Genomic DNA, 24521 nt, shown 5'->3' on the forward strand with positions numbered 1-24521 from the left:
ACTTGCACACATTTTGGGGTCATGCATAATTCTGGCACCAAAATTTCAAATGTCCTTTTTTTCCAGGACAGTACAGAGACAGACAGGAAGTGTGAGGAGACAAAGGGGACGTCATGCAGCAGAGAATCCTTTAGCTGCAAATCCAACATTGCGGTTACTGAATGATGCATTTTATCCCCATGTTCAGCAAAATGATCAAGTGGTGACATCCCCCCCCCCCCCCAGAAACCACAGAGTTCTCTCATGGATTAGTTTGAGTTATTCACATTTTATTTATGGAGTTGACTGGTAATAGTTTCCCAACCTGCAGATCAAAACGGTCAATGTCGTTGTCATGGTGCCAAGAATAAAGTAATCCCAAAACAATTCACTTATTTAGATGACTTAGACATATTCCAATTTGTCAAGATGTCAAGTCTAAAGATATTGTGGCCGGCTCATAAAACACCATGTGGAAGGTTTGTACTTAGTTTAAGAATAATAATAACCCCGTAGTCACACACACACACACACACGTGACTCACCTGAACATGTGATCTCAGTATCGTTAACGCGAACTACTGCCAATTGTAAATATACTTCACAGAGACGAAACACATCTGTTAAACTGGAATGCAAAAAACAACTTGTTAAAACAATCTAAAGTCTGGACTTCTGTCTGTTGGATCAAATATTTTGTAGCATTTAACGTTTTACCATTTTATTAACTGGGGACGCTCTAATTATTTGGCCTCCATTTAGTTGGTTCACCTCCATCCTCTAAAGTAAGTAAAACTACTCTCTTATTATCAAATAATCTGTTGGGTATTTATTCGTTTCAGGGTATTCATTCGATTCATTCTTAAATTGTGAAAGGGCCACCACAATGTCGGAGAGCCCAATTATTTAATTTTGTTTAATTTATATGTATATTTATATTAATCATCTGTGTTGTAAAAATGTAATCTACAAATAAAATGTGATCTTGAGTATACACTGTAACTCGAATCACTTTCATGAGGTGAGACAGGGGCGAGATGGTCAACAAAAAAAGAAAAACGTGGCGGATTGAACCAACTAGCTTTATGTTTTCCTCTTGAGCCGCGGCTCCGCACGGTGCGCTCATCCATCCATAAGGTCCCTCCTGTCTGAGAAGTGCCCGCAAAGAAATCCAGCCCGGAACAAATACTATCCCGGAGCTGGTTGATATCGATCAACATGACCCCCCCCCACCCCTCCCACGGCTTTCTCCAGTCTCCCTTATCTGCCATCCAGGGCCTTGTCCCTGGCTATGACGGAGTCGTTAAACTTGATCATCAGCGTGGTGCCCTTGTGCCAGTGGGCGGTGACCTTGGCGGGGAAGCCGCTGTGCGTGAGGACGGCCTCCACGATGCCCGCCGTGAAGGCAGCGCAGTTCAAGCTGCTGTTCTCCTTGGGCACGGAAATGTACGCATTGATGAGGGGCTCCTTCTCTATGATGTAATAAGTCTTGTCGTCATCATTGGCTTGCTCCAGTTTGTCAGCCTCCTTCCCAAACAAAGACTTCCAGACATTGACCTAAACGAGGGGAAAAAAGGCAGTTAGTCGAGTTGGGACTTGACTCTGAAACCGTCAGCGGTGTTTTCCGTCCGCTCACCTTGATAAAGAGCAGCATGTTCAGCACTTTGGTCTCCCTCTTGCCGTTCTTCTCCCTCAGCACCAGCACGTCCAGCAGGCTGGCGCCGACGCTCTGGCCCATGTCGGCCAGACGCGTCTGCAGCTCCGACACGGAGTACACGCGGCTCTGACAGTACTGCACCATCTCGGAGTACAGGAGGGCGAACGCGCTCACGCTCACCTCGGTCTTGGGTCGGGTTAGGGGTCGCTCCAAGATGTTGGATTTGCCTCGAGTGAACCGCGTGTCCATTTTCTGTTGGTGGTTTGACGGTGGTCCACTGAGCAGGTCGGGATCTACGGACACACGCATGCAGGTCATTTATAGTTACCAGCATGGGAGAACTGCTCACATGTGGAGTTCTTGCAATGTCTATGCGTTCGAACGTGATGTCTGCACCTTTACATGTATTGGCACAATAATCGTCACAGTAAGACCAATAATAAAGACTCAACCAGAGGTAATAATGCCATCAGGCCTCCCTCCTTAGATTGAAATACCTGTAAATGACCTGTTCGGACACAATGGTTGGATCCTGAATAAAAGCAGTACGTGGTGAATCGGGCTACGGAAATTTACCAGTGTTCTAGTATTAACTAACATTCTGTCATTTCTTATAATCATTTAGATTCCTATCCAATATCTCATGTTGCTTGTTTCGAGTAACTAAAAGCCCAACAGAAGCTACAATATAAAAGAGAAAAACGGATACTGCTCCTACTGATTGAGGCGATTGTTTGGCATAATGCTGTGTGGAATGACTTGTCTCTTAGCATAAGTCAAGTGTTGACCTACCAATCAAATCATTTCATTCATTAACTAGAAAGAGAGAAAATTTTGCCGCGCAACAAGAACAAATGATTGTCCCGGTTAAGCCTCGCTAACAAACAGCTGATCACCAACAACGTCAACGTAGCTGTTAGCTGTTAGCTAGCTAACGTTAGTTCAGCATGCTAGCCGGAACTTCCTGTCTGCTCCTCCCAGCATACACATAAGGACACATAAGTTACACGTTTTGGAGACCCTAACATGGAATAGATAGGAACTTGTTTATTTAAAAAAAAAAGTACACAAACCGTGTTGCCGAACAGACGAACGACTGTACAGTGTCTTTCTTCCTCTTCTTCTTCTTCGTTGGTTTCTTAATGGAGCAGATTCACATTGCACTGCGCCGCGCAGTGTACGGGAGCGTCACTGCATAGACAAAGACTACATTTACTGTCAAGGTCACTCTAAAATATAATATATTGGCATGTCATATTTTATTAACATAAACTACTGTACAAGCTGGATAATGGCCATGCTGCGGTGAGATTACCAAAACTGCTACAGTTGTCGCATACAAAACATGTCTCCCGATAGATGCATCAAGAGCGTCAATGTGCAGCTTGGCTCAGAATAAATCTGACACATCTGAGACTTCCCACCAATGCCGGTCATCGGCGCACCATTGTTTGTACATTGTTTCCAAAGGAAGCACAGTCACGGATCATTACCATAGCAGGCTATTCCAGCAGGCAGTTGTCAAGACAAGTGCTGTCTTGACAACATCACTTTATCTTTCATGTTCCTCTCTGTACATTTATCTATCTTATCTTTGACCTTTGTTATTTGCATCCACAATGTTCTCTCTAGTTCCACCATATACCGCAATAACCTGTTTTTATCATGAAATGCCCGGTGCAGCAGCACGCGGTGTCTCTGTGACTTTTTGGCTTGACAGTTGTTGTGCACCTTTTCATCGCTGCATTCTTAAGAACAACCTTTTAAGAAAAATTATAAAACCGTCGATACAATCAGCAATAAAGATTTATACAGCTGTCTGGTACACACGTGACACGTCGTGGGACTTCCTCAGTTTTGCGGCCGAGCTTTTTGTGTTTCCCAGAACATCCCGCATGCTTATTGCCTCAGAGAGGACTGCTGCTGATTGGTACAGCAGCTCCGGATTTAAAGATCCCAGATGTTTTTTTTTCTTTCACAAGCCATTACGGAATTTGTGAGTTTCTGCAAAGTGTTCGCCACATCGGACGGAACACCGTTAGCGGAAAATCACAACAAAAAAAAAACCTGACTGACCGCAGGTGCCAGATTCGCACGCTCAGTGGGCCGCGCCGACGGGCCGAAGGTAGGCGTATCTGCAGTAAGTCAACAGTTGCATAACCGCCTGCTTGTTGTGCACGTGAAGTTGTATAAATGACCAGCGGCAACAAAGGAGGGCAGACATTTGGACCCGCTCACGCCTCAGGATGGACAAAGGCTGCTGGAGACTCGCCCTGGTCCTGTTTGTGGTGTTGCTCAGCAGCACGTATGCAGAAGGTAATGGGTGTAAAGGCGGGACATGAGTGACTGTGCCGACATTATTTCATTCATGTTTTTCTTCCTGTTTTGTCAGAAAAATACCTTCAGCTGAGAGTCTTCACAATCGCTTGCCTGCTTCTCAACTTTTTCCCTCGTGTATTTTGCCTCTGTCGAGCACGAAGCACAGCCGAAACCCTCCGTGTATCAGCTTGTGCGTCTTGTAGGTCGTGTAGGTCTGAGCAGACGTGTTTTCCCTCCTTGTCCCCAGCTACGTCCTTCATGAATATGGATGACTTCATCGTGGCGGTGAGGCAGGTGGAGGACGGTGACCCTGGGTCAGACCCATTGAGTGTGTTGAGGAGGCTGCGGGGCGCCGGCGGCCTCGATGACGCGTTCGTCCGGCACTTCCTTGGCAACGCCAACCCTGCCGGCGCCGAATGGGACGCCAGCCTCTCCGGTTACCTCAGCAAGGCCGTGCGTCACAGAGTGACGGAGGACGCTACGGAGGAAGGTGTCGTCCTGACGCCCGACGGCACCACGGTCGCCCTGGCGCCCCTCCTCCTGGGCATCGAAGCCGGTTTCCTCGCCAAGAAGGCTGGCCACGTGCGGGGCCTCTACCAGCTCACTCTGGCCAAAGACCTGGACGGCTCTCCTCTCCTGGGACCCGACGGCTGCTGGGACAGCGTCGCCTTCCCTCAGGTCTTCACCCTCCTCGGGGTCCCCTCTGCGCTCACCGCCGCCCGGGTCAACGGAGGCATGGACGGCGCAATTCTGGGCATGGAGGTCTCCGCCGAGCGCCCTGCCGCGCTCAGCGGCCTGCTGACGGAGTACTACTGCCGGCTGGACAGCAAGGGGCTGGACGCCGGCCCGCGCCTCATCGCCCAGCGCCGAAGGGAGAACTTCCGGGGGCTGGTTGCCCCCCCCGTGCTGGTCCGACAGGTGTTGAAAGCGGTAGAGCTGCGGCGGGGACTGGCGGGGCGCCCGAAGATGGAGGTCAGGGTGAAGAAGCAGCTGGCGGCTCTGGTGAAGAAGGGAATGAAAGAGTTTGTCCAGAAGTACATCGGTGAGTGAGAAGAAGTGAAATGTCAAACGTTCCCATCACACTCGCATACGCTAACCGGCCTCACGTTCTCCACCCCTTCTTCAGATTGCCCGCCCATCATACCTCGCTGCATGTGGGGCGCAAAGCCGTACATAGGAACCCCCACCAACCTGTCTCTTCCGCTCTCCTTCATGTACATCCACCACACCCACTCGCCCAGCAAGCCCTGCCTGACCTTCCAGGAGTGCGCCGCCGACATGCGCTCCATGCAGCGCTTCCACCAGGAGGAGAGGGGCTGGGACGACATCGGCTACAGGTACAGCCTCGGGGTCATACGTGTGCGAAGGTAGTGGCCTCGACTCACAAGCGTCTGAAGTTTGCCCTCCGTGTTCCCTCGAAAGCTTCGTCGCAGGCTCCGACGGGTACATCTACGAGGGCCGGGGCTGGCTGCGGCAAGGGGCCCACACCCTGGGACACAACTCGGTGGGCTACGGGGTTTCCTTCATCGGGGACTACGCCATCGGGCTGCCCTCCCAGCACTCCATGGGGCTGGTGAGGGATCAGCTGGCGGCCTGCGCCGTCGGCGGCGGGAGACTGGTCTCCGACTTCGTCCTGCAGGGCCACAGACAGGTGGTGGCCACTTCCTGTCCTGGCGACGCGCTCTATGATGAGATCAGAGGCTGGGAGCACTTTGGGGTACGTACGTCGAGGGGACGAAAGGGGCGAGCGGGTCAGTTTGGCAGAACTCAGAGTCAGAGGCCTTTTATCCATCAAGGCATGGCGCCTGTTGTTATGCCTCTTAATCCTCCCTGTTGGACAAGTCAGGACAGACCGGGCATGTCTCATTGACAACTTGGTATGTTGCACATCTGATGGTCGTTACAGTGTTGTCGGCATACAGGAATCCCTTTCTTGTCGTTGCTGCATGGGCATGTGTAAGCCCTGCAACATTTTTGCATTTTTTTGTAGCAGCCCAGTGAACCTTTCAGTAGGATTCTATGATTTAGATCTGAAAAAATGTAAAGATGAGAGAAAAAATACTATACACTTTACAGTGTATACCTGTTTTACTGGTTTCATTCCCTATTTCCTTTCTTTCAGGAGGTCAAGAAAGGAAAATGATCTGCTCGACAGGAGGGAGACCAAGAAGTCTTAAGTGAACCAAAAACTAAGACACAATAAATAATTGTATACTAATTTGTTTTATTCTCATGTCGTGATTGTTGCCACTTCCTTTTGAACACTACGTCGTCTTGCATGAATTTCGGCGCAATTATTACTGTAAAAAACAGACAGGGAAAGTAACTGTACTCAGGTTAACTGTGTTTTATTACTACTTTATACTTAAACTATACAACAATTCAGGATGAAATTTGTACTTTTTACCCCACTACATGTATTTGACTTTGGTGACTTTATTTCTTAATTAATATTAATTAAAAACTTTTATTATATTAAAAACAAAATCTAATCAATAAAATTATTATGACGCAATAGAGAAATTATGTATTGGGATATTTTATTAAGATCATTATTTTATTCAGGTAAATTAAAGCTAACTACCAGAATAGCAGTAACTAAAACCAGCAACAATTATGTTTAGTTATTGCACCAATAATTAAAATCCAATTCCGTATAACAGTACATTATTCTGCGTAATGTGTACTTTTGCAGTCACCTTAAGGTATATTTGGATGCGGATACTTGTATCATGTATTATTACTCAAATAAACCTTTGCAATAAAGTACATTTTCTTGCAAAAAAGTATCGTTTTCGCCGTTGTAAGTCAGTACTTATTGGAAAACGTCCTTATGGCGCAAACACAGTTCCACATCAAACCAGCAGAGGGCGCCAGACGGCCCAGCAATAACCGGTCGCGAGGCATTTATTGATCTACAACATTTAAAGCATTTTTATGACTAATTACGTACTGCTCCAGCTGTCCTCACCCCAAAGCAATGCGGGCGGGGGGGCGATGTGATATGTTTAATCCGTGTGCTATTTAACACGGCGGTACGTTATGTGGAGCTGCTACTTAGAGGCATTAAATTGGCACCAAGTGGCAATTAGAACTGTACCTGTTTCCATGGAACGATGCTGCGCTTTACTCCGCGTCCCCGCGCGGCTGGTCGACGCCGTGCAGCCTCGTGCCCGCTCGCAGAATTAAGTCTTTTTGTTACTGTAAAACGCGTTAGAACCGAAAACCTTTCGCACGCGGCGGGCGTCGAAACGAAGAACACAAACCGACGCACAGCGGGGGGGAGCAAGGCAAAAAAAAAAGTTGAACTTAAACAACCCAATCCGACTCGGAAACTCTTTCCCCGTCGCCCTCCCCGCCGACGTTTCTTACGTACGCAGCGTGCCCGAGAGCCGAATAACATGGAGTCCGCCGTCCTGCATCTTCGAGGGGTCCACGCTCCGAGCTGAGGCTCGGCTCGCAGGGACAAGTTGGTCCCCGTGGGAGCGGTCCGAGCCTCCCCGCGGCGACCATCGTGTCAGGGCGGCGAAAAGCCTCCGCTGCGTCCACGATGACGAGCCGTGCGTGAACGAGACAGACGTTTTTCTACCGCGACCCGCAAAACAGGCCGAATTCAGTGAGTATGCGCGCGCGCACACACACACACACACACACACACACACACACACACACACACACAACAGGAATAATCCCGCAGGTTCTGGGCTTTTTGTGCTTTTAAACGACCAAGTGCACGGATGCATTGTTGCAATATTCACCGACTGGATCGATACCCGCCGCGTCCTCTGGAGCAGCAAAGACCCGCCGTTGGGACATCCTGATGTACCCGGGCATTTTCCTGCTTTTTTTGGGGGGGGGGGAAGAGGGGAAGCAAGGAAAGGACATGGGCCATTTATTTATGTAACCAGTTGGGCGCCCTACTTCATTCTTTAAGAGCAGACATGTTGTGAAAATAGGCCACAGTCTAAAAACCTGCAGCTGCCCCCCCCCCCCCCGCCAAATACTGAGGACAGATTCTGCAGATTCTGACACTTCCATGTCATTATTTACTCTTCCCTCACAATCTGCTCCAGTAATTGTGCCGTGTGAGTATTAAGGGTGAGTGGTGAGAAACCCTGATCTAGTGTGTGCGTGTGTGTGTGTGTGCATTCCAGAAGAAGAGGAGGCTGCACAATGTAGGGCGGCTGGTCACCAGTGGGACTCCATACTGCTCTCTGGGGGGGTTGGGGTGTGGGACCATGGAGCCAGAGGGACGACCCCTAACCCCAGGGACCAGCTATGAGCCCGCTTCTTCCACCCCTGCACAAAACCCCGCCTCCCCCAGGTGCACCTCGCAGGTAAGACCTCGTCGCCGCTCCCCACCGTTGGTTGCCGCTGGTCCCGCCCGTCTGACCGTATTTCTTCCCGTTGTTGTTTTGCCATCGCCCTCCAGTCTTCGCGTTCCCCCCATGTGAGAGACGGCCCGATGTGTGCCGAGCGCTCGTGGGCGGGTGGGGGCGGAGTTGAGGGCCCCGGGCAGGACAAGGGCCCTCGGCCCAGCGCAGGCCCAGGGAGGAGCGCACAGAGGGGGCTAACGTCCTCAGCCTTTTCGTCCTCCCTGAGCTGGGACTCTGACTCTGAGAGAGAAACACCAGATGGTAACACATGGTTTCATTTCTACTGGGATGCCCGTAATCACAAGTAGCAGCTAAATACACGATGCCATCGGTGGTCCTGTCATTGTTGCCCCCCCCCCCCCCTGCCCCCCATCCCTAATTGTTCTCAATGTTGATTCAGTGTGCATGTAGCCAGAAGTGTCCCGCACTGTATCTTCGATATCTGTGCGATGTAACTGTGAGGTGATGTTGCTGTGGTTGTGTGTTTTGTGTGCTGTTGTGTGTCAGAGGAGGAGCTACAGCACTTTTCTAACCCTCACGGTCTGGCTGCTCACAGCCCGGGATCCTCTTCTTCTGGACTCAGGTGAGGAGGAGAGAGAGGAGAGAGGGCAGGGATGTCAGCTGTTGGCTCAGGACAAACCTCCAGACACAGAGAGAGGGGTCGTCGGGGGTATTTGCGTCGTTGGTCCTCGTGTTTCAAGTCTCCGTGCTAAGCTCAGCTGATGGCGTTAACTCTTTGTCCGAGCCTCGGCAAAGGAAGTAAAGAAAATCTAAAGCTTCAGTAGTCCTACAGTCCGATGTGTATAGCTTTAGTTTCCTCCCATGTATTCAGGCAATACTGTTTTTATTCCTCAACTTAAGGTCTAAATAGTCACAACATAGTCACAACAACTCACAGCGGCTTAAATACGCATTGAACACGTCACCATTTTTCCAAGCATGTTTCTAATGGTGCTATTGATATTCACCAGTTGATGGTGATCAACGTACGTAATCCATATATTTAAAAGAAATGAACATGAAATGAAGGTTTGCGTTTATAAAATGGAATGACACTGGGAATATGTATTGAACGCATTACTGAAATGTAATACTTTGTAAAAGCCTTTGTTGGTAAAGACAGCTTGAAGACGCCTCCTGTATGGAGAAAGTAGTCCCAGCCTCCACCTCATGATGCCCCCACCTCATATTATGGCCTCCAAGCAGTTATATTCTGGTCTGATCTGACTATATTCTCCTAAATGTGGTGAAGCCACCTTTAAACAAGCTTCCACATGCGTGGTGAGCCTGCACGCCCATCACGGCGGTGGAGTGCATCACTTATTGTTTTCTTTAGGACAATTGGACCAGATAACTTTCCACAAGTGGGTCTTTGAATCTGGGGAAACTCTTCTGATCATTCTTTTCCCTCCCCAGTCAGAAGTCTTGGACGGAGCACGTGGTCATGGACGGTTTTGTGGTTAAATGAGGTTCTTTCCACTTCTGGATTATGGCCCCAACAGTGCTCGCTTGAACATTCAGTTTAGAAATCCTTCTCTAAGAAATGCCCTCAGTATGTTTTGCAACGATAAGGTTGCAAAGGTCTTACGAGAGCTCTTTGATTTGACCCATTTTGAGATGTTACTTGTGTGACACCTTGGTAAGGAGACGACTTTTTACATGTTTATAGATTCCAGCGGGTGTGTTTGCGTTCCAAGCCTTTATGCACCTCACTTCCTTGTTCAATACCTTTTCTCTGTCATTGCATATTACACGCAACTTTATTCCGTAACTCATTTGTTTTGTTTGTATGTATTGATTACTTGGGTTGTTACCGACATCTGTTGGATATTCCTTGTTAATAGCTTTTTATAAATGTATTTATTGAGAATAATTGTGTCCTGCTTGCTACTTATTTAACCCGCTGTATGAAATGTATTTGCTGGTAACTCAATAAACGTGTCCTGTGTATATTTGAGGTAACCACATAGCTTTGTATACTCTTGTAAGAATCCGATTTCAATTTATTAGGAACGTTATTGCAAAATTATGAATTATGATTTTTTTCATAAACGTTAGTTAGCATACACATAATAGTGTATACACAAAGTAATTGTATAGCACTGCATATTAATTTAATAGTAAAAAAAAGAAAAAAAATTGCGGCGGTTTCTATCACGATTCCATTGAAATACAATATCTTAATAATATTTTATCATTTTTTATACACCGCATGGATTGAAATTACAAATACTTTCACTTTGTTTTTTTGGTTGGATGCACACGTCGTCTAATACTGGAATCAGCATTTCAGTGAGAGTTTTCCTCCTGCTAAAAAACCCAATCATTTCCAGAAGAAGCGACAACCTCAGTGTGAGAAAAAAAGAGTTGGCAGAGCTGCTGCTTACCCTTGTTATGAAATGTCATCAAACTATTTCCCCCTTTCTGACGCAACCCAGGCTTGATAGTCAGGAAGACGAAGGACCTGAAATAACGTGGTCTACTGCGACGGAGGCGCATGCCGGCGACCACGAGAGCACAAAGACGGAAGAGCCAAATGCGCCTCAGCTCGGCCCGGCGGACTGTGAGTACCACAAGGACGAAACCCAGACCGGCCTGCATTCTTGAGATCTTCCATTCATAACTTCTACGTTTTCTCTTCGCAGTGGCAGACAGCGATGCGTGGAATGTATCCGAGCTGTTTCTGTCCAGAGGAAAACTAAAGGACTGTTGCCCTATGGAGGAGGAGGAGGAGGAGGAGGGTGAGGGAGAGAAGAGGCCCAGGGGAAATGAGACCGAGGAGCTTGAGAGAGACGTGTACACCTTCCCTGGAGACTCTGACGCAGAGAGTCCCCCTCCCGCCCCCTGGGCTCACTGCACATTCATTCAGCGGTGCCAGAAGAAGAGGGTGCTATTCAGGCCCTTCTCCGGACACGGCGCCTCGGAGCGCACATCGCCTGAAGCCGGCGGGAGCGTGGATGCGAGTCCTCAAAAATTCCAAACCGCTGAGGCGGCACAGCTGGATCGAGCCGCAGGGGGGTGCACTTTTGAGGAGTTTGGCTTGGGAAAGACAGCAGTGGAGGAGCCCGCAAAGTTGGGAGGGAAAGGGGACGATGAAGAGGTGGAAGAAGAGCCGGGTGAAGAAATCTTCACGTGCGTGGAATGTAGCATTTACTTCAAGAAGCAGGTGCACCTTCAGGAGCACATAGTTGAGCACTGTCAGAGTAGCGCAGCGGGCGGCCGGCGTTCGGGAAAGGCCTGCGGATTTCGGTGTGTGGAGTGCGGATGGAACCTGCCGAATCGGCTCGTGCTGGCCGACCACCACAGGAGGCACCAAGAGTCTCGTCGAAAGATCTTGAAGGAGATTGAGAAACTGAACGAAGACGGTAAGATGGTGAAGCCTACATGCTCGGGTGACACAGACAGAGTCACGTCTCAGCAACTTTCCCCGGCCCCGGTTTTGACTCCAGACCAAGCGGTTCGCCACTCGGTTGCTTTTCCCCTGAAATCGCTTCGAAGTCCGGCTCCAGGCCGAACTGCTTCCGCCGGCCGCCGCCGCTTCGTCTGCACAAAGTGTAACTTCAGCACAAGAACCTCGCAGGCACTGGCCAATCACACCAAGACCCACAACAGAAAAAAAACAGGCCGCCAGATGAACCCTACGACCCCTGGTCCACCGTCGTGTTTGCCATCCACTTCCCTGGCCTGTGGCCATTGTGCCTTCCTGACCTCCAGTCAATCTGTGATGAAGGAACACCAGAAACTTGTTCACCCGATGCAGTTCCCCATCAGCGGGGCGCTGACCGAGGAGACCGGCAAGCGCTCAAGGTCCACCGCGGGTTCTCCAATTTCAAAACCCGCCCTCACTTCTGACCGTCTGTGTGGGTCTGGGTCCTTGCGCGATGCAACTCGAGGCGAGGGACAGCAGGGAGCCACTGCCTCTCATGCCGGCGCAACGCCAGATAGCGCTGCAGCTCTGCCTGCGAGCCGGGTGGTCTTCAAGGGCGTTGAGCACCCGAGATTCAGAAGAAGAGGGAAGACTTTGACTAATCTGGACAACTTTCTGGAGGATGGCGAGCTGACAAGGAGTCAAGAAGAAGAGAAGAGCCCCGAGCTCGACACCGAGCGTTTCCAACCAGACTTTACCTCACCTGTTGGAGTGAAACGGCCTACAAGAGCACAGTCCAGCACAGGTGAGACGCAACGTTAGACCAGACACGCTAATGTTAAGTTGCGTATATACGTAGGTCATCTGCCTAGTACAGAAAACAAATTAAAGCTGTAGTAATCAAAATTCTATGTAGCGTAGAAAATAGAACGTACGTAAGTAGTAGTAAGAAAGTTGACACAACCACACATGAATGCTAATGTTGATCGTCAACTGCTGGATGCGTAAACAGGCAACTGACTGTTCCTCCAGTAACATCTTTGTAAGGAAATAGTGTGACAGTATAATGCATTCCCTCAGAACCAGTACGGCTTAACTATTTTAACCCTTTAAACCCTTGAGGAACGCCATCTAAGCTTTTGCATGAATTAGCAGAGGTCTGTAGCAGAAAAGTAGCGGTTAGCGTAGCGTTCTCTAATCACATCACGTAAAAGAGTAATCACATAAACGGGGCTAATCGGATTACTTGATTGCATGTAAACAGTATACTGACTTAGGCCAGACTTCAAGACTCACCCAAAACCTAAGATGCACATGTAGTATTCATTTAAATTCAAATAGGATTTGTCTGTTTATTCAGAAGAGATTATGCACTTTTTCCTCTTGATAGAGGACTGCTCAGCACAGCAAAGCGCCTCATTATCGCCTCCCACCGAGCAGTGTGGGAAGGACGAGCTGGAAGTGGACAAGGAGGGAAAGGTTTTCTTTCTGAGGAACCGGGTCACCGCTGCTCCTGTAGAAACCGACAGCGAAGACAACAACGACGGCGCCGGCGTCGACGAGGAACACGTGCGACACCTCCTCTCGGAGGGCTTCTTGGATGAAGACCTGGACGAGACCGACGAGGACTCGGAGGCGTTCAAGAGTGTGGAGAGGAAGTGTCCCTACTGCCCCGATCGGTTTCATAATGGCATCGGGCTCGCCAATCACGTGAGGGGCCACCTGAACCGAGTGGGCGTCAGCTACAATGTGCGTCACTTCATATCCCCCGAGGAAGTCAATGCGATTGAGAAGAAGTACTCCTATCAGAAGAAGAAGAAAAAAGGTCAGTGGCATGCAGTGTTTATCTCTCAAGGTTGTGTAGAGATTCTAAAGGCCAGACAATCTGTTTATGATGTCTTTGTCTTAACACATGCTCGGCACAATGACCCTGCCATGAGCCACCTGTTTTTCACGTATTTTGTCATAAACTTGTCATCTTATTGAAGATCTAAGTGGTCATCAACGTGAAACAACAGCATAATTTATCCTCAGGGGACGACGAATGTCTGCACATAATCCCATGGCAATGTATCCTGTAGTTGTTGACATGGTTCATAATAGCTGATGGACGAGTCCCCCCCCCCCCCACATCCACAGTTGCCAACTTCGACCCGGAAACATTCAGCGTGATGCACTGCGAGTTCTGCAGCGCCGGCTTCGACACCCGGGCCGGCCTGTCCAGCCACGCCAGGGCCCACCTCCGCGACTTTGGCATCACCAACTGGGACGTCACCATCTCGCCGATCCACATCCTGAGGGAGCTGTTCTCCAGCCGGCCCGACCTGGAGATCCCCACGGCTCCCCCCCGGAGCACCGGCTCCTCGGACGAGGACCAGGAGGAGGAGGAGAAAGGGGAGGGAATCGTGGAGGTAAAGTTGGAGAGGGACGCAAGCGAGAGGGAGCAGAGCGCGGGCGTTTCAGATGCGTCGCCTCCAGCATCTCCCCAACGTTCGAAGGAGGAGGACGCGTTGGAGGAGAGCGCAGGTGAGTTGCCATTGTTGACCCATCCTTAAAAGTAGGCAGGTGAAGCATCTCATTTATCCCGTTGGATGCCCGATGCCTTTTGACGGCCACTGTGGTGATACGTCACCTTAGTAAAGATGCCTGGATGTGTCGAGATGAATGTCAGTGGGACACATGGAAGTTCAAATGCACCTGGCCGCTTGAATAAAACGCGCCGTGACCCCGGTGACACCGCTGTGCAACGCGCCAAGTGCTTGAAGCAGGACGGTGGCCGTGAGAAGACCATCCTTGAACTGTGCGGGAGAGAAAAGGGAGAGAAAGGGGGAGAGTCGCTGATACCCCGCGGTTGATGTGGCACTCGGTGCATTTCATCCCAACCTCCGCCTCCACTCGATTGGTCACGCCTTAGTTTGGCGGTGCATATGGGGGCAAAATGGCTGCTTCCACCTCCCCGTAGACCCAAACAATGGCGGAAAGAACCCCTGTCTGACTTCGGCTGCCGGGGAGTCCGACGCGCCGCGCGCCCGGACCGGTGAGTTCCGCGCGCCGGGGTTCGCGGGCGCCCGCTCGCCCCTTTTCGGCTCAGGCGTCCGCGCGCCGCATCCTGTCACCGCGCGGGCAGACATTCAGCCATTAAAGACGAAAGAAAAAAAAAACCCCACTCATCTTCGTCTAGCGAGACTTTAGTAGAGCAGCAGCGGCGTCGTGCAGGTAGCCGGCGACTCGGGCTCGTTGCTTCTCACGTTTCGGCTCGTTTCCCGTTTTTTTTGTTTTTTTTTTGCCCCCGCGGATAAATAGCGATGATTGCGCGTTACAGTTTTTTTCGTTTCTCGCGTCCGTGGCTTATTTTCTCTCCTTCTCGTGCACGTCGGGGATGACGTCCAGTTTGCCCGATGCTGCAGGATCTGTAAAATCACCCACAGTTGCCCAATCCTCGCCATCTTACTCTGCTTTGATTTGTGGTCGAGGACACGCTGTGCTTTCAAGCGCACCCGGTTATGCGTGTCGTTTCTTTTTTCCGGGGGGGGGGTGAACGAACCGAGAGCAAGAACAAATGGAAACATGCTAACTTTGTGAGCCTGCCTTCCAACTTATCGCGACCAAGTATAATCGAAGTATCACTTTCTATAGTGAAAGTATCGCGCGCGGACGCAAAGTCAGCGGGTCGCTGCTTTGACCCCGTTTAATAAAAAAAAAAAAGGAATTCCGTCCCGATCGTGTGTCGTGGTTTGCGGGCGGATAGACGGCGTTATAACGCGGCGCCGCGAGGCGGCACGTCGCTCTTGGGCGGTCAGGAGACGGGGTGACGCGCGCAGAGCCGCCCGCCGGAACAAACGCGTCGTCTGCCTCCGCGTCCGCGCTCATTCACGCCGTTTTGTCGCATAAAATGGCACTTTTTTTGGTCCCGGGAACGTCCGACTGCGGGGTGAACTGAGGCTGCCATGTTTGTAGTGCAGTTATTACTTTTTTTTTCTAGACAGGGATTCATTTCTTGCACCTCCTCGCTGTGGATGTTATTACAAGAGCTGATGAATAATAAGCAGTGAGTTTACCTCCTTATTTCTTTTATTAAAAGCATAGAAATGAAATCCTTTATCTTTACCTTACTCTCCCAGCCACTTAATAAGGGCTGATTAACATATTTTAGTTTCTCTTACAGAGACTGTAGTACACCTATTCTTAGAAGAATTGGTGTACTACGTTATTATTACTGTCTGTAATGTCTTAGGTGAGGAGGAGGAGGAAGCAGCTGAGGATGATGAGGAGGAGCCCCGGCGTGCAGCGCTGCAGGATCTGAGCTCGACGCAGAAAGCCGGGCCGTGCACCGTGGACTCGGACGGCCTCCCTGCCGGGGAAGATGCAGACTCCAGGGGTGAGGGGGGGAATGAAAGTGAACCCTGACCCCAGAGTGTTGACGTGGGGGGGATTTGATTTGCTCGGGCTGAGGCTTAACGTGGCTGTCAGCGGGGAGATAGTAAAACTGACCCTAGGTCAGGGTTGAGGAGCGGAGGCCCGGCGTCAAGGAGGGTTATTCCCTAGGGGTATGTTAGCAGCTAATGAGAGCAGTTCTTATCACTTGGCCCGCGTTGCTGCAGACTGGGGGGTGGGGGGCAGTAAGTGTAAGTGAGGCGACGCCTCCTCTGGGACCCCCGTGGCCTCTGAAAGGAGCAGAACCACCTGCTGTTACTTTGCAAAACTTTGTGTCTTTTATGAGTTGCATTGAAATGAGGCTCCTTCGCAGGCTTGAAGTGCGGCGTGTGCGGAGCCCAGTTCGAGACCCGGCGCGGGCTGTCCAGCCACGCCCGCTCTCACCTGCGGCAGCTGGGAGTCGGCGTCTCGGAGAGCAGCGGGGCGCCGATCGACCTACTCTACCAAATCGCCAAGGAGCGCCACGCGGACGGACAGATCTCCCCTACGGAGCCCCCTTCCGCCAAGACGTCCTCGGCCCCTCAGAAGGATGAGGAGGTAGGAGACATGGACTTTGACGAGGACCCCATCCCCTTCTCCATCCTGGGCAAAGCGGCTAAAGCGTTGCCGCCCTCTTCCTCCGCCGCGCCATCACCTTCCCCCGGTGCCTCACCCGGACCCCCTCACTCCGGATCCCAGCCTGCAGTCGTGAGGAAGGCCCCCATTTCCTCTCTGCTGCCCGTGTCCTCCCCCTTACGCTCCCCGGACCACAAGCCCGGGGGGACGAAAGGCTTGACCTCCAACCTCTCCTCCAAAGTCACGACCAAGCCCCTCTGGGCGCCGCAGGAGAATGACGCTCCTCTCAACCTTAGTAAGTGTCTCTTGTGGCATCCTGAAAGGTTCCAAAGTTTGTTGTCTTATAGTTTGGTTCCCCCCCCCCGTGCAGCCCTGGAGGTGGACCCCAACAAGGACATCGTCTGTCAGCTGTGCGGCGCCTGGTTCGAGACCCGGAAGGGTTTATCCAGCCACGCGCGGGCCCACCTGCGGCACTTCGGGGTGGAGTACTCCGAATCCAAGGGCTCTCCCATCGACCTGCTGAACCAGCTCATCGACACCGACGACTTCAAGCACAAAGCTGGAGCGCTGCAGCGCGACGGCGCCGCGCGCCCCCGGGGCCTCGGCGCCGCGCTCTCCGCCCCGAAGCGCTCCCTGCTCAGCCTCTCCTCCCCTTCGTCCCTCCTCTGCAAGGTGACCACAGCCGGCGGCGGGTGCACGCCGAAAGCTACCTCTTCCTCCGCCCCGTCTCTGCTCGGCCCACCCGCCAAGCGCCACAAGTCCTCCTCCATGAGGGTCTTCCGCCTGAGTAGTGGCGAGCTCATGGCCCTTCCACACAGTGAGTGTGGTTTGGTTTCGCCAGACAGATGTTTCCTGACAAGATGTGGGGCTAATTTCTGTGCTCTCTTCTTTAACCTCCTAGGTGAACCACCAAAGGAAATAGGCTGCGAGTTCTGCGGGGAGTACTTCGAGAACCGCAAAGGCCTCTCCAGCCACGCCCGCTCCCACCTGCGCCAGATGGGCATCACCGAGTGGACCGTCAACGGGTCGCCCATCGACACCCTGCGGGAGATCATCAAAAGGCGGGGCCTGCCTTGCGCTCTTCCTCTGAAACCTCTCAAAACTCCGCCCCCGTCCTCTCCGGGACCCCCTCGTTCGCCTCTGGCGACCTCGTCCCCGTCCTCCTCCTCCTCCCCCTCCGCCACCCTCCTCAACCGCCTACCCTTCGCCTTCGCCCGCCCCTCCAGTCCTCCGCAGTCCGTGCCGTCCAAATCCAGCCCGGCACCCCTGACCCCCACCGGAGGGCTGATCCTCAAGCTGAAGCCGGAGCCGGTGCAGCTGGAGGTCACCGCGCCGGGAGCCACGGAGAGATCCGCCGGTTTCTCCGCCAGAGCTCTTAACTGCGGTTGGAGCAGCTCTGACAGCGTGTTCCCCCTCAACTTGGGTAACTTGGATTCTATGATTCCCTGCAGGGTTTTTCTAGCAAAATGTGAGGAGAAAGTACTTATTTATCCAGTAAGGATGCTCTCTTACTCTCCTTGTGGTCTTTCCGTAGCCATGGCCCAGGAGGTGGAGCCCACGAGGGACATTCGCTGCGAGTTCTGCGGGGAGTACTTCGAGAACCGCAAAGGCCTCTCCAGCCACGCCCGCTCCCACCTGCGCCAGATGGGCATCACCGAGTGGACCGTCAACGGGTCGCCCATCGACACCCTGAGGGAGGTCATGCACAAGAGAGGGAGGGCCGCCTCCTCTCAGCAGGGCGTGAAGAAGGAGTCCATCCAGGGGGGCAGCAGTCCCCTGTGGGAGAACACGGAGGGTTTGGGTGTCTCGGGCTACCAGCCCTCCAAGTTCCGCAAGTCTCCGCTCAGCCTGCTGCAGTCGGGGACCAGGCTCCACAAGCAGGGCCCGGGGTCCCCGTCCGCCACCCAGCCCGCGGGGAAGTATTTCAGGCTCTCCCCGCTGGGGAAAAGGCCTCTGTCTGAGGAGGCTCAGCCGGCGGAGACCGCCAAGTCACCGCCGCATCAGCTCAAGGCGTTCTCACCGCTGCCGCACGATTTCTCCTTCAAAAGAAAACCTTCCCCGGACAAGCACGGCCACCAGGGTGAACTAGTGTTTCTTCCCCCCCACACTCCCCTCCATTGAGTGCTGATTATATTTCTTATATGAGACGATCTCTCATTCATTTCTCGTAAAATTTCAGATCCCAGTTGCGAGCTGTGCGGCTTCTACTTTGAGAACCGCAAGGCCCTGGCCAGCCACGCGCGAGCCCACCTGAGGCAGTTTGGCGTGACGGAGTGGTGCGTGAATGGATCCCCCATCGAGACGCTGAGCGCCTGGATGCGCAGCAGGCCGCAGAAGGTGCTGGAAATGCATCGCAGCTACATGCAGGGCAACCGCTCCACCCTCAAGAAGGTGCGTAGCGGCAGCTGGTGATTTATGAACGGAGCCCGGCGTCAGATTTACATCACAACCGACCGTGCTGCATCTCTGGCGTACTCTCTTTCCTCCCAGTGCCTTTGATCGGGCGTCTCGCTGGCGGATCTACCGCTGCGCAGCTGGTGGCGCGACAGATATTTTGTGTCTTGGAAAGCTTCAGAGACGTGTTGTCTTAACAGCTTCGGGCCTTACTGTAGACCCTTGTGTCTTTACGCCCGGCGAAAATCAGTGCGGGGACGGATGCCAGAACAACTCAGCTATTGACTTGACAGTTGCCATAGTAACCAGGGTGCCTGGCAGCTTATGTTTCATCCTCAGATAAATTATGGCATGCTGTGGAAAGGAGAAACCTTGCAGGTTTTTTTTCTTCTTCTTTTTCTTCCTTTTCTTTCTTTCCCCCCCGAATTAGTTTTTGGTGCATTTGCGTCACTGTCGCACCTTTTTCCCCGAGCTGTGATGTGACACACATACGGAATGGATCACCTTTCATGTGTCCTTGTAATCGTTATTGTACACAGAGAAATGAACCCAGCTAGGCTCGTGTCTTGTTCTGCTGATTTGAAATGGATCATTAATACCAGACCATTAATTGATTAGCCAATCAACAAAAACTAAATCAGCAACACCTTTTTTTGCTAATGAATTAATCTGCATAATCATCTGTCAGACAAACAAAACCGTTTATTCCATAACGCATTTTATTCCATCGCATAACGCACATCTGTCGGCTCTATGACGCGAATCTTCCACCACGTCCCAAAGGTGCTGTAGTGGGTTGAGATGTGGAGACTGTGGAGGAGAACAGGGAACTCATTGTCATGTTCCAGAATTGCATTATTCTGCTGGTAGCCATCAGAAGACGGGGAGACCAAAGTGGTCCAAGGACACGTCCCCCACAAGCCAGGAAGGATCCTTTCATGTTTATGCCAAATTCTGACCCGACCACCTGAATGTTGCGGCTGAAATGGAGGCTCATCAGACCAGGCAACGTTTCTCCAAACCTTCTGTTGTAGTCTCAGTTTCCTGTTGTTGGCCGACAGGAGGGGCCCCCGGTGTGGTTTTCTGCTGCTGTGGTCCGTGTTCCTCAAGGTCCCAGAGATGCTACTCTGCACTGCTTGGTTGTAACGAGTGCTTATTTCAGTTACTGTTGCTTTTCTATCATCTCCAACCAGTCTGCCCATTGTGACCTCTCACATCAACAAGGCATTCCTGTCCACACAACTGCTGCTCACTGGATAGTTTCTCTTTGTGGGACGTTTCTCTGTAAACTCAGGTGGTTCTGCGTGAGGATCCCAACATCCAGCTATTCAAAAATAAAGATATGAAACAAGGAATAACTGAATGGCAGCTGATTAAGACCTCTGGGTCAAGGGGAAGCTGGTTCTTCAAACCTTAAATAACCAGTATGCTATTATGCTATTCCTGTCCATTCTATTTATTCTGTCACTTTCTTTCTCACTGCACACGTCACTTTCTGATCGCTGGTGCACTTTTTAACATTTTTAAAATATTTGTAACTTTGTTTATTCCTTTATTTTTAAACTAACCCATAGCCTTATATTTTATTTTCTTCCTTGTGCACTGTTATCTTGTCGTACTGTCTGCTGTTAAGTCAAATTCCTTTTAGGTCTGACATTTTATGGCAATAAATATTTCCTGATTCCGGATTTTGGCCTCCATGTCACACACCTCCTGGATAGCCATAATGATTAGTTAGTACATCTAGTTATGTTCAATTTAGCATCATGGTAATTACACCATCACGTGTCATGCCTGCTGTCCCTCTTCCAAAGAGCAGCTCACCTCTCACCGCGTCAACCGATTCTGATCATATCCTCCCATCATCTCATCACAGAAGGCCGCCTCCTCCTTCTCCTCATCCTCCTCCTCCGCCTCCCAGTGGTCCTCTTCCTTGGCCGTGAGTCTGGTGCGGCCGCTGAGCCGCGAGGTCAGCCTGGGCTCTTCCAGGGCCGCCGAGGGGGAAGCCGCCCCGCTGAGGCCCGGCCGCGGCAGCCCCAGCCCCTCGCGGTGCTCCGGCGGCCTCCCGCTCCAAGCGCAGGTGGCGCGCAGCGAGCTGAACGTCCGCCTGCCCAGAGGTACGTCGGCCGCGCGGCATGATGGTTTTACCTTTTTGACATCGGATACGCTTGCGCCGCGACCGACTGAAGTATTGGCGTAGCTCTGATTTGCACCCTGACTGTCGCCATCCACCTCCTCCCTCTAAGGTTACGAGCGGCGGCCCATGAAGCACCCGTCGTTCCCAGACGGAACAGAGAGCCCCCCCAAACCCCCCCGCACAGGCACCGTCCCCGCCCTGGTGCCCAAACCGCCCTCCTACCCGCTGGTCAAACTGGTGGGCAAGTTCTACACCCTGAAGTGCCGGTGAGTGAAACCTGTGTGTTTTAGAGAAAACTTCCAGGGCCACTTTAAGACATCTTAGGGACGGCAGCGTTAACAGAACGGTCAGGACCCCCTTAATCCCCGGGCAGCAACCCCCACCCCATCCCCTTCTGAGCCGCACTCCATTTACAGCGTCTAATGCACTATATTGATAATCCTGAATCATTTGGGATTTTCAGGCAACAGCTAGGAGGGCTTAAGTCCTGATATGACTGCAGGACAAAAGCATTAACGGAATCGGCTGCTCCCGAGAGCCGGCGGGTTTAAAACCGTCAGTTTGTACTTGATTTCTTTGTGTGACAAACTGGAGCCACCGAATACGCGGATGGATTATTGTCCATGGTGTTTTCTGCCTGCATCAGATTCTGCGAGGTGGAGTTTCACGGCCCGCTGTCGGTGCAGGAGGACTGGATCCGGCACCTCCAGCAGCACATCCTCAAGATGAACTACAACAAGGCAGCGGCACCCAAAGCGGCCCCCGCTCAACCCGCCGAACCCCCTTCTCCGGTCGCTGCCGTGCCCCCGGTCCAGGCCCCGGCCCCGGCCCCGGCCCCGGCCTCCACCTCTACCTCCAGTACCACCTCCACCGCACCCGCCCACGCGTCCCCCCCAACCCGCGCCGCGCCTCCCGTCGCCCGCTCCGCTACGCCCCCGGTGGCAGAGCGTGCTCCGCCCGTCACTGCCGCAATGATTTTATCGGCGTCAGAGGAGCAGCCCACCTTATCTCCACCTTCTATCCCCCTCCCCACCCAGACGGTGTGAGCTCAGACTCATCGCTGTCAATTAGACCCTTTTAGTTTTTTTGGTGCTCCTCCGCACTTTTGTACAAATATCTCTTCGTCCATCCGCTTCTTTCGGCCTTCACAGAGTTGAGCGAGGATCGTTTTCCCTCCAAAGAGCCCTCTGAGCCCCAAGCACCTTTTGAAGCAGCTTTCTAGACTGTTACAAAGTCCGGTTACCGGGGGAACGACGCTCTCCTGGTTTATGCGGAGAGATGAAATAGTGTTTTGTGATTGCCTTGTTTCTATTGAATGTCCCGGTGTGTAGACGCAGACCTCCAGTCTCCTGCTGACTAAAGGGTAAACGTAGCCCTCTAAAGCCCCCCCCACCCCCCCGTCTGCTACAGTTTTGCTCCCCTTTTCCCTTTGTGAACAGTGCGCTATTTAGTGGCACCGGCCCCTCGCCTAAAGACCCCGACTGAGATTAAATGACATTTGTAATCATGCCAGTCTCCTTTGGACGAGACCCCAAACATGTGGTAACACTAAGTGTTAAAACAGGCACTTTCAATGGTGACGTTGTCACTCGGCACTTACTGAAACGCCCATTTTAAATGGCCGCGATTTCAATAGAAGACCAAGTTTCCAATTGGTTTAAGGAGCCAGAAGTGGAAGCAGCTCCCCCCTTGTTGACTTTACAATGTAATTATTATTCCCAAAATATACATTTTGCTTGAATGTAGCTTAAAGCACCTACTAAAACCTTATATGCACACCTTCCTACACAATCATACGCCCCATGTCACTATCATTTCATGGTGTTTCTGCTACCGGCCTGCTTTCAGCAGGTAGTAGCCCATTCCCTCATTCAGTGATGCCATTTCTTTCATTCCTTTTTCTTTTTCTCAGCTCAATCCAAGCTGTTATTTATTTATTATTATGCATCTGAATGTGGTAAGCTTGGTCATTTTAAAGCTAAAGTAAAACTCTGAAATGTTTGAAAATAGGTCAGCGGTGCACTTTTACACTATGAGCACACAATGTGTGTGTGTGTGTGTTAGTTTGTGTGTCTGTGTGCATACACAGACGACGTGCGTTTGCCTCCCGGTTTAAAGAGAGAGACGGAAGTAAACCCGCCGATAGGAAAGGCCCCTCCCCTCAGCTCCAATTGGGCTAAACGCGGGCCCCTGTCTGTGCGTGATCGAATTTGTCATCGTGTGTCGGGACGTGCCAAAGAGTGTGTTTACTTCGTCTCGCCTCCTGTAAAAGATGTTTACATTGGACCTGGTGGTGGAGGAAACTCTGCACAAGCCATCGAGTTCCCCGAGTTCCTCCTCGCCGAAAGACGGACTGAACCAACAGGCGGCGCTCCGCCTTCCGCACGGGAAAAAAGACGCCCGGAGCCGCTTTGCTGGACTTTTGACGATAACGCGAACGAAAACCAAACGGGGCCCAGCGCCCCGGCCAATCACAGCAGCCCGTCTGAGCTACGGGGGGGTCGGTGTGTTTGGAACATTGCTTCATTGAGTGCGTTGATATCAACCCAGAACTGAAGCGCCACCTAAAAGGCGTCTGTGCAGTCTGGCAATATCCTCGCGATACTACCCCGAAACCCCTCTACGGAGTATAGATACATACTATATAACTACATGTACTTAAGAAACTGTTGACGCTAGTAGAGCCATCAGCAGTTCTGTTAGCGAGGTAGGTTTAAAAAAAAAAAAGAAAGAAAAAAAAGTGATCTTAATTCCTCTATTGTGGTTTGATTTCAACCTTTTGATGCTCTGTATTTTGTATCGCTCTGTACATTTCTGTATTTGCAGTCCTGCGAGGTGAATCTTTCAAGTCATTTTTATTTTTAGTCTCTCCGAGCTTTCGTGCCGGAGATGAGTGTCGCTGGTCGGGCGCCGGCAAGGACGGCGTTCTGATTCCCGTGTCCCGGTGTGGTAGGGCTCTTATACGCAGGGGCGTTTAAAGGGGGGGCCGCTTTGTGCAGAGGGACGCGATCCTCCTCTGCCTCCACCAGGGGGAGCAGAGGCCCTCAGTCTGGCGCATTGGACTTCCCTTTGAGGTTACCTGAACAAGACTCGTGTTCGAGCTAAATGCGTGTGTGTGTGTGTTAACGCGTGTCTGTGTGTATCCAGTATGTCTGCGCGTACAGGTGTGTAAAAAAGACGGCACGACGTTGGCGAGCCGAGAAGAAAAAGATGCAGTTGAGGAAAGAAACGCACCGTACACAAAAGGGTTTTAAGTGAATCAACTGCAAGAGCAAAACAAATAAATGTGATTTCAATTCCGGA

The 24521-nt window shown here is 51.5% G+C and overlaps 3 protein-coding genes across 7 annotated transcripts; 2 read left to right on the forward strand and 1 right to left on the reverse strand.

Moving 5' to 3' along the window:
- Nucleotides 1–248: 248 nt before the first annotated feature.
- On the reverse strand, nt 249–7473 carry trappc5 (trafficking protein particle complex subunit 5). Of its 3 annotated transcripts, none has more exons than XM_040190402.2 (4): nt 7332–7473; nt 2710–2827; nt 1616–1929; nt 249–1536 (listed from the first exon to the last, which is right to left on the reverse strand). In XM_040190402.2, the coding sequence occupies exons 3-4, from the start codon at nt 1883–1885 to the stop codon at nt 1240–1242; spliced, it is 567 nt and encodes a 188-aa protein (XP_040046336.1). In that variant the 5' UTR covers nt 1886–1929; nt 2710–2827; nt 7332–7473; the 3' UTR covers nt 249–1239. The 3 variants fall into 3 exon arrangements, with proteins under 3 accessions (XP_040046336.1, XP_040046335.1, XP_077940644.1); XM_040190401.2 differs by having other exon boundaries at nt 7056–7334; XM_078084518.1 differs by lacking the exon at nt 7332–7473 and adding an exon at nt 4037–4171.
- Nucleotides 3337–6169, forward strand: pglyrp6 (peptidoglycan recognition protein 6). The gene is made up of 5 exons (XM_040190399.2): nt 3337–3952; nt 4203–4997; nt 5082–5292; nt 5378–5672; nt 6078–6169. Exons 1-5 carry the CDS (start codon nt 3883–3885, stop codon nt 6096–6098), a joined length of 1392 nt encoding a protein of 463 aa, XP_040046333.2. The 5' UTR covers nt 3337–3882; the 3' UTR covers nt 6099–6169.
- Nucleotides 7431–24521, forward strand: wizb (WIZ zinc finger b). 3 transcript variants are annotated; one of them, XM_078084509.1, is made up of 17 exons: nt 7431–7571; nt 8110–8292; nt 8388–8592; nt 8839–8914; nt 10770–10894; nt 10977–12503; nt 13089–13523; nt 13838–14224; nt 15933–16076; nt 16446–16982; nt 17058–17504; nt 17589–18110; nt 18222–18767; nt 18867–19078; nt 20958–21198; nt 21328–21484; nt 21865–24521. In XM_078084509.1, the coding sequence occupies exons 2-17, from the start codon at nt 8194–8196 to the stop codon at nt 22262–22264; spliced, it is 6060 nt and encodes a 2019-aa protein (XP_077940635.1). In that variant the 5' UTR covers nt 7431–7571; nt 8110–8193; the 3' UTR covers nt 22265–24521. The 3 variants fall into 3 exon arrangements, with proteins under 3 accessions (XP_077940635.1, XP_077940638.1, XP_077940637.1); XM_078084512.1 differs by having other exon boundaries at nt 20961–21198; XM_078084511.1 differs by having other exon boundaries at nt 7436–7571; nt 8113–8292.

Source organism: Gasterosteus aculeatus, chromosome 11, assembly GCF_964276395.1.
Source record: "Gasterosteus aculeatus chromosome 11, fGasAcu3.hap1.1, whole genome shotgun sequence".
Taxonomy (NCBI): Eukaryota; Metazoa; Chordata; class Actinopteri; order Perciformes; family Gasterosteidae; genus Gasterosteus; species Gasterosteus aculeatus.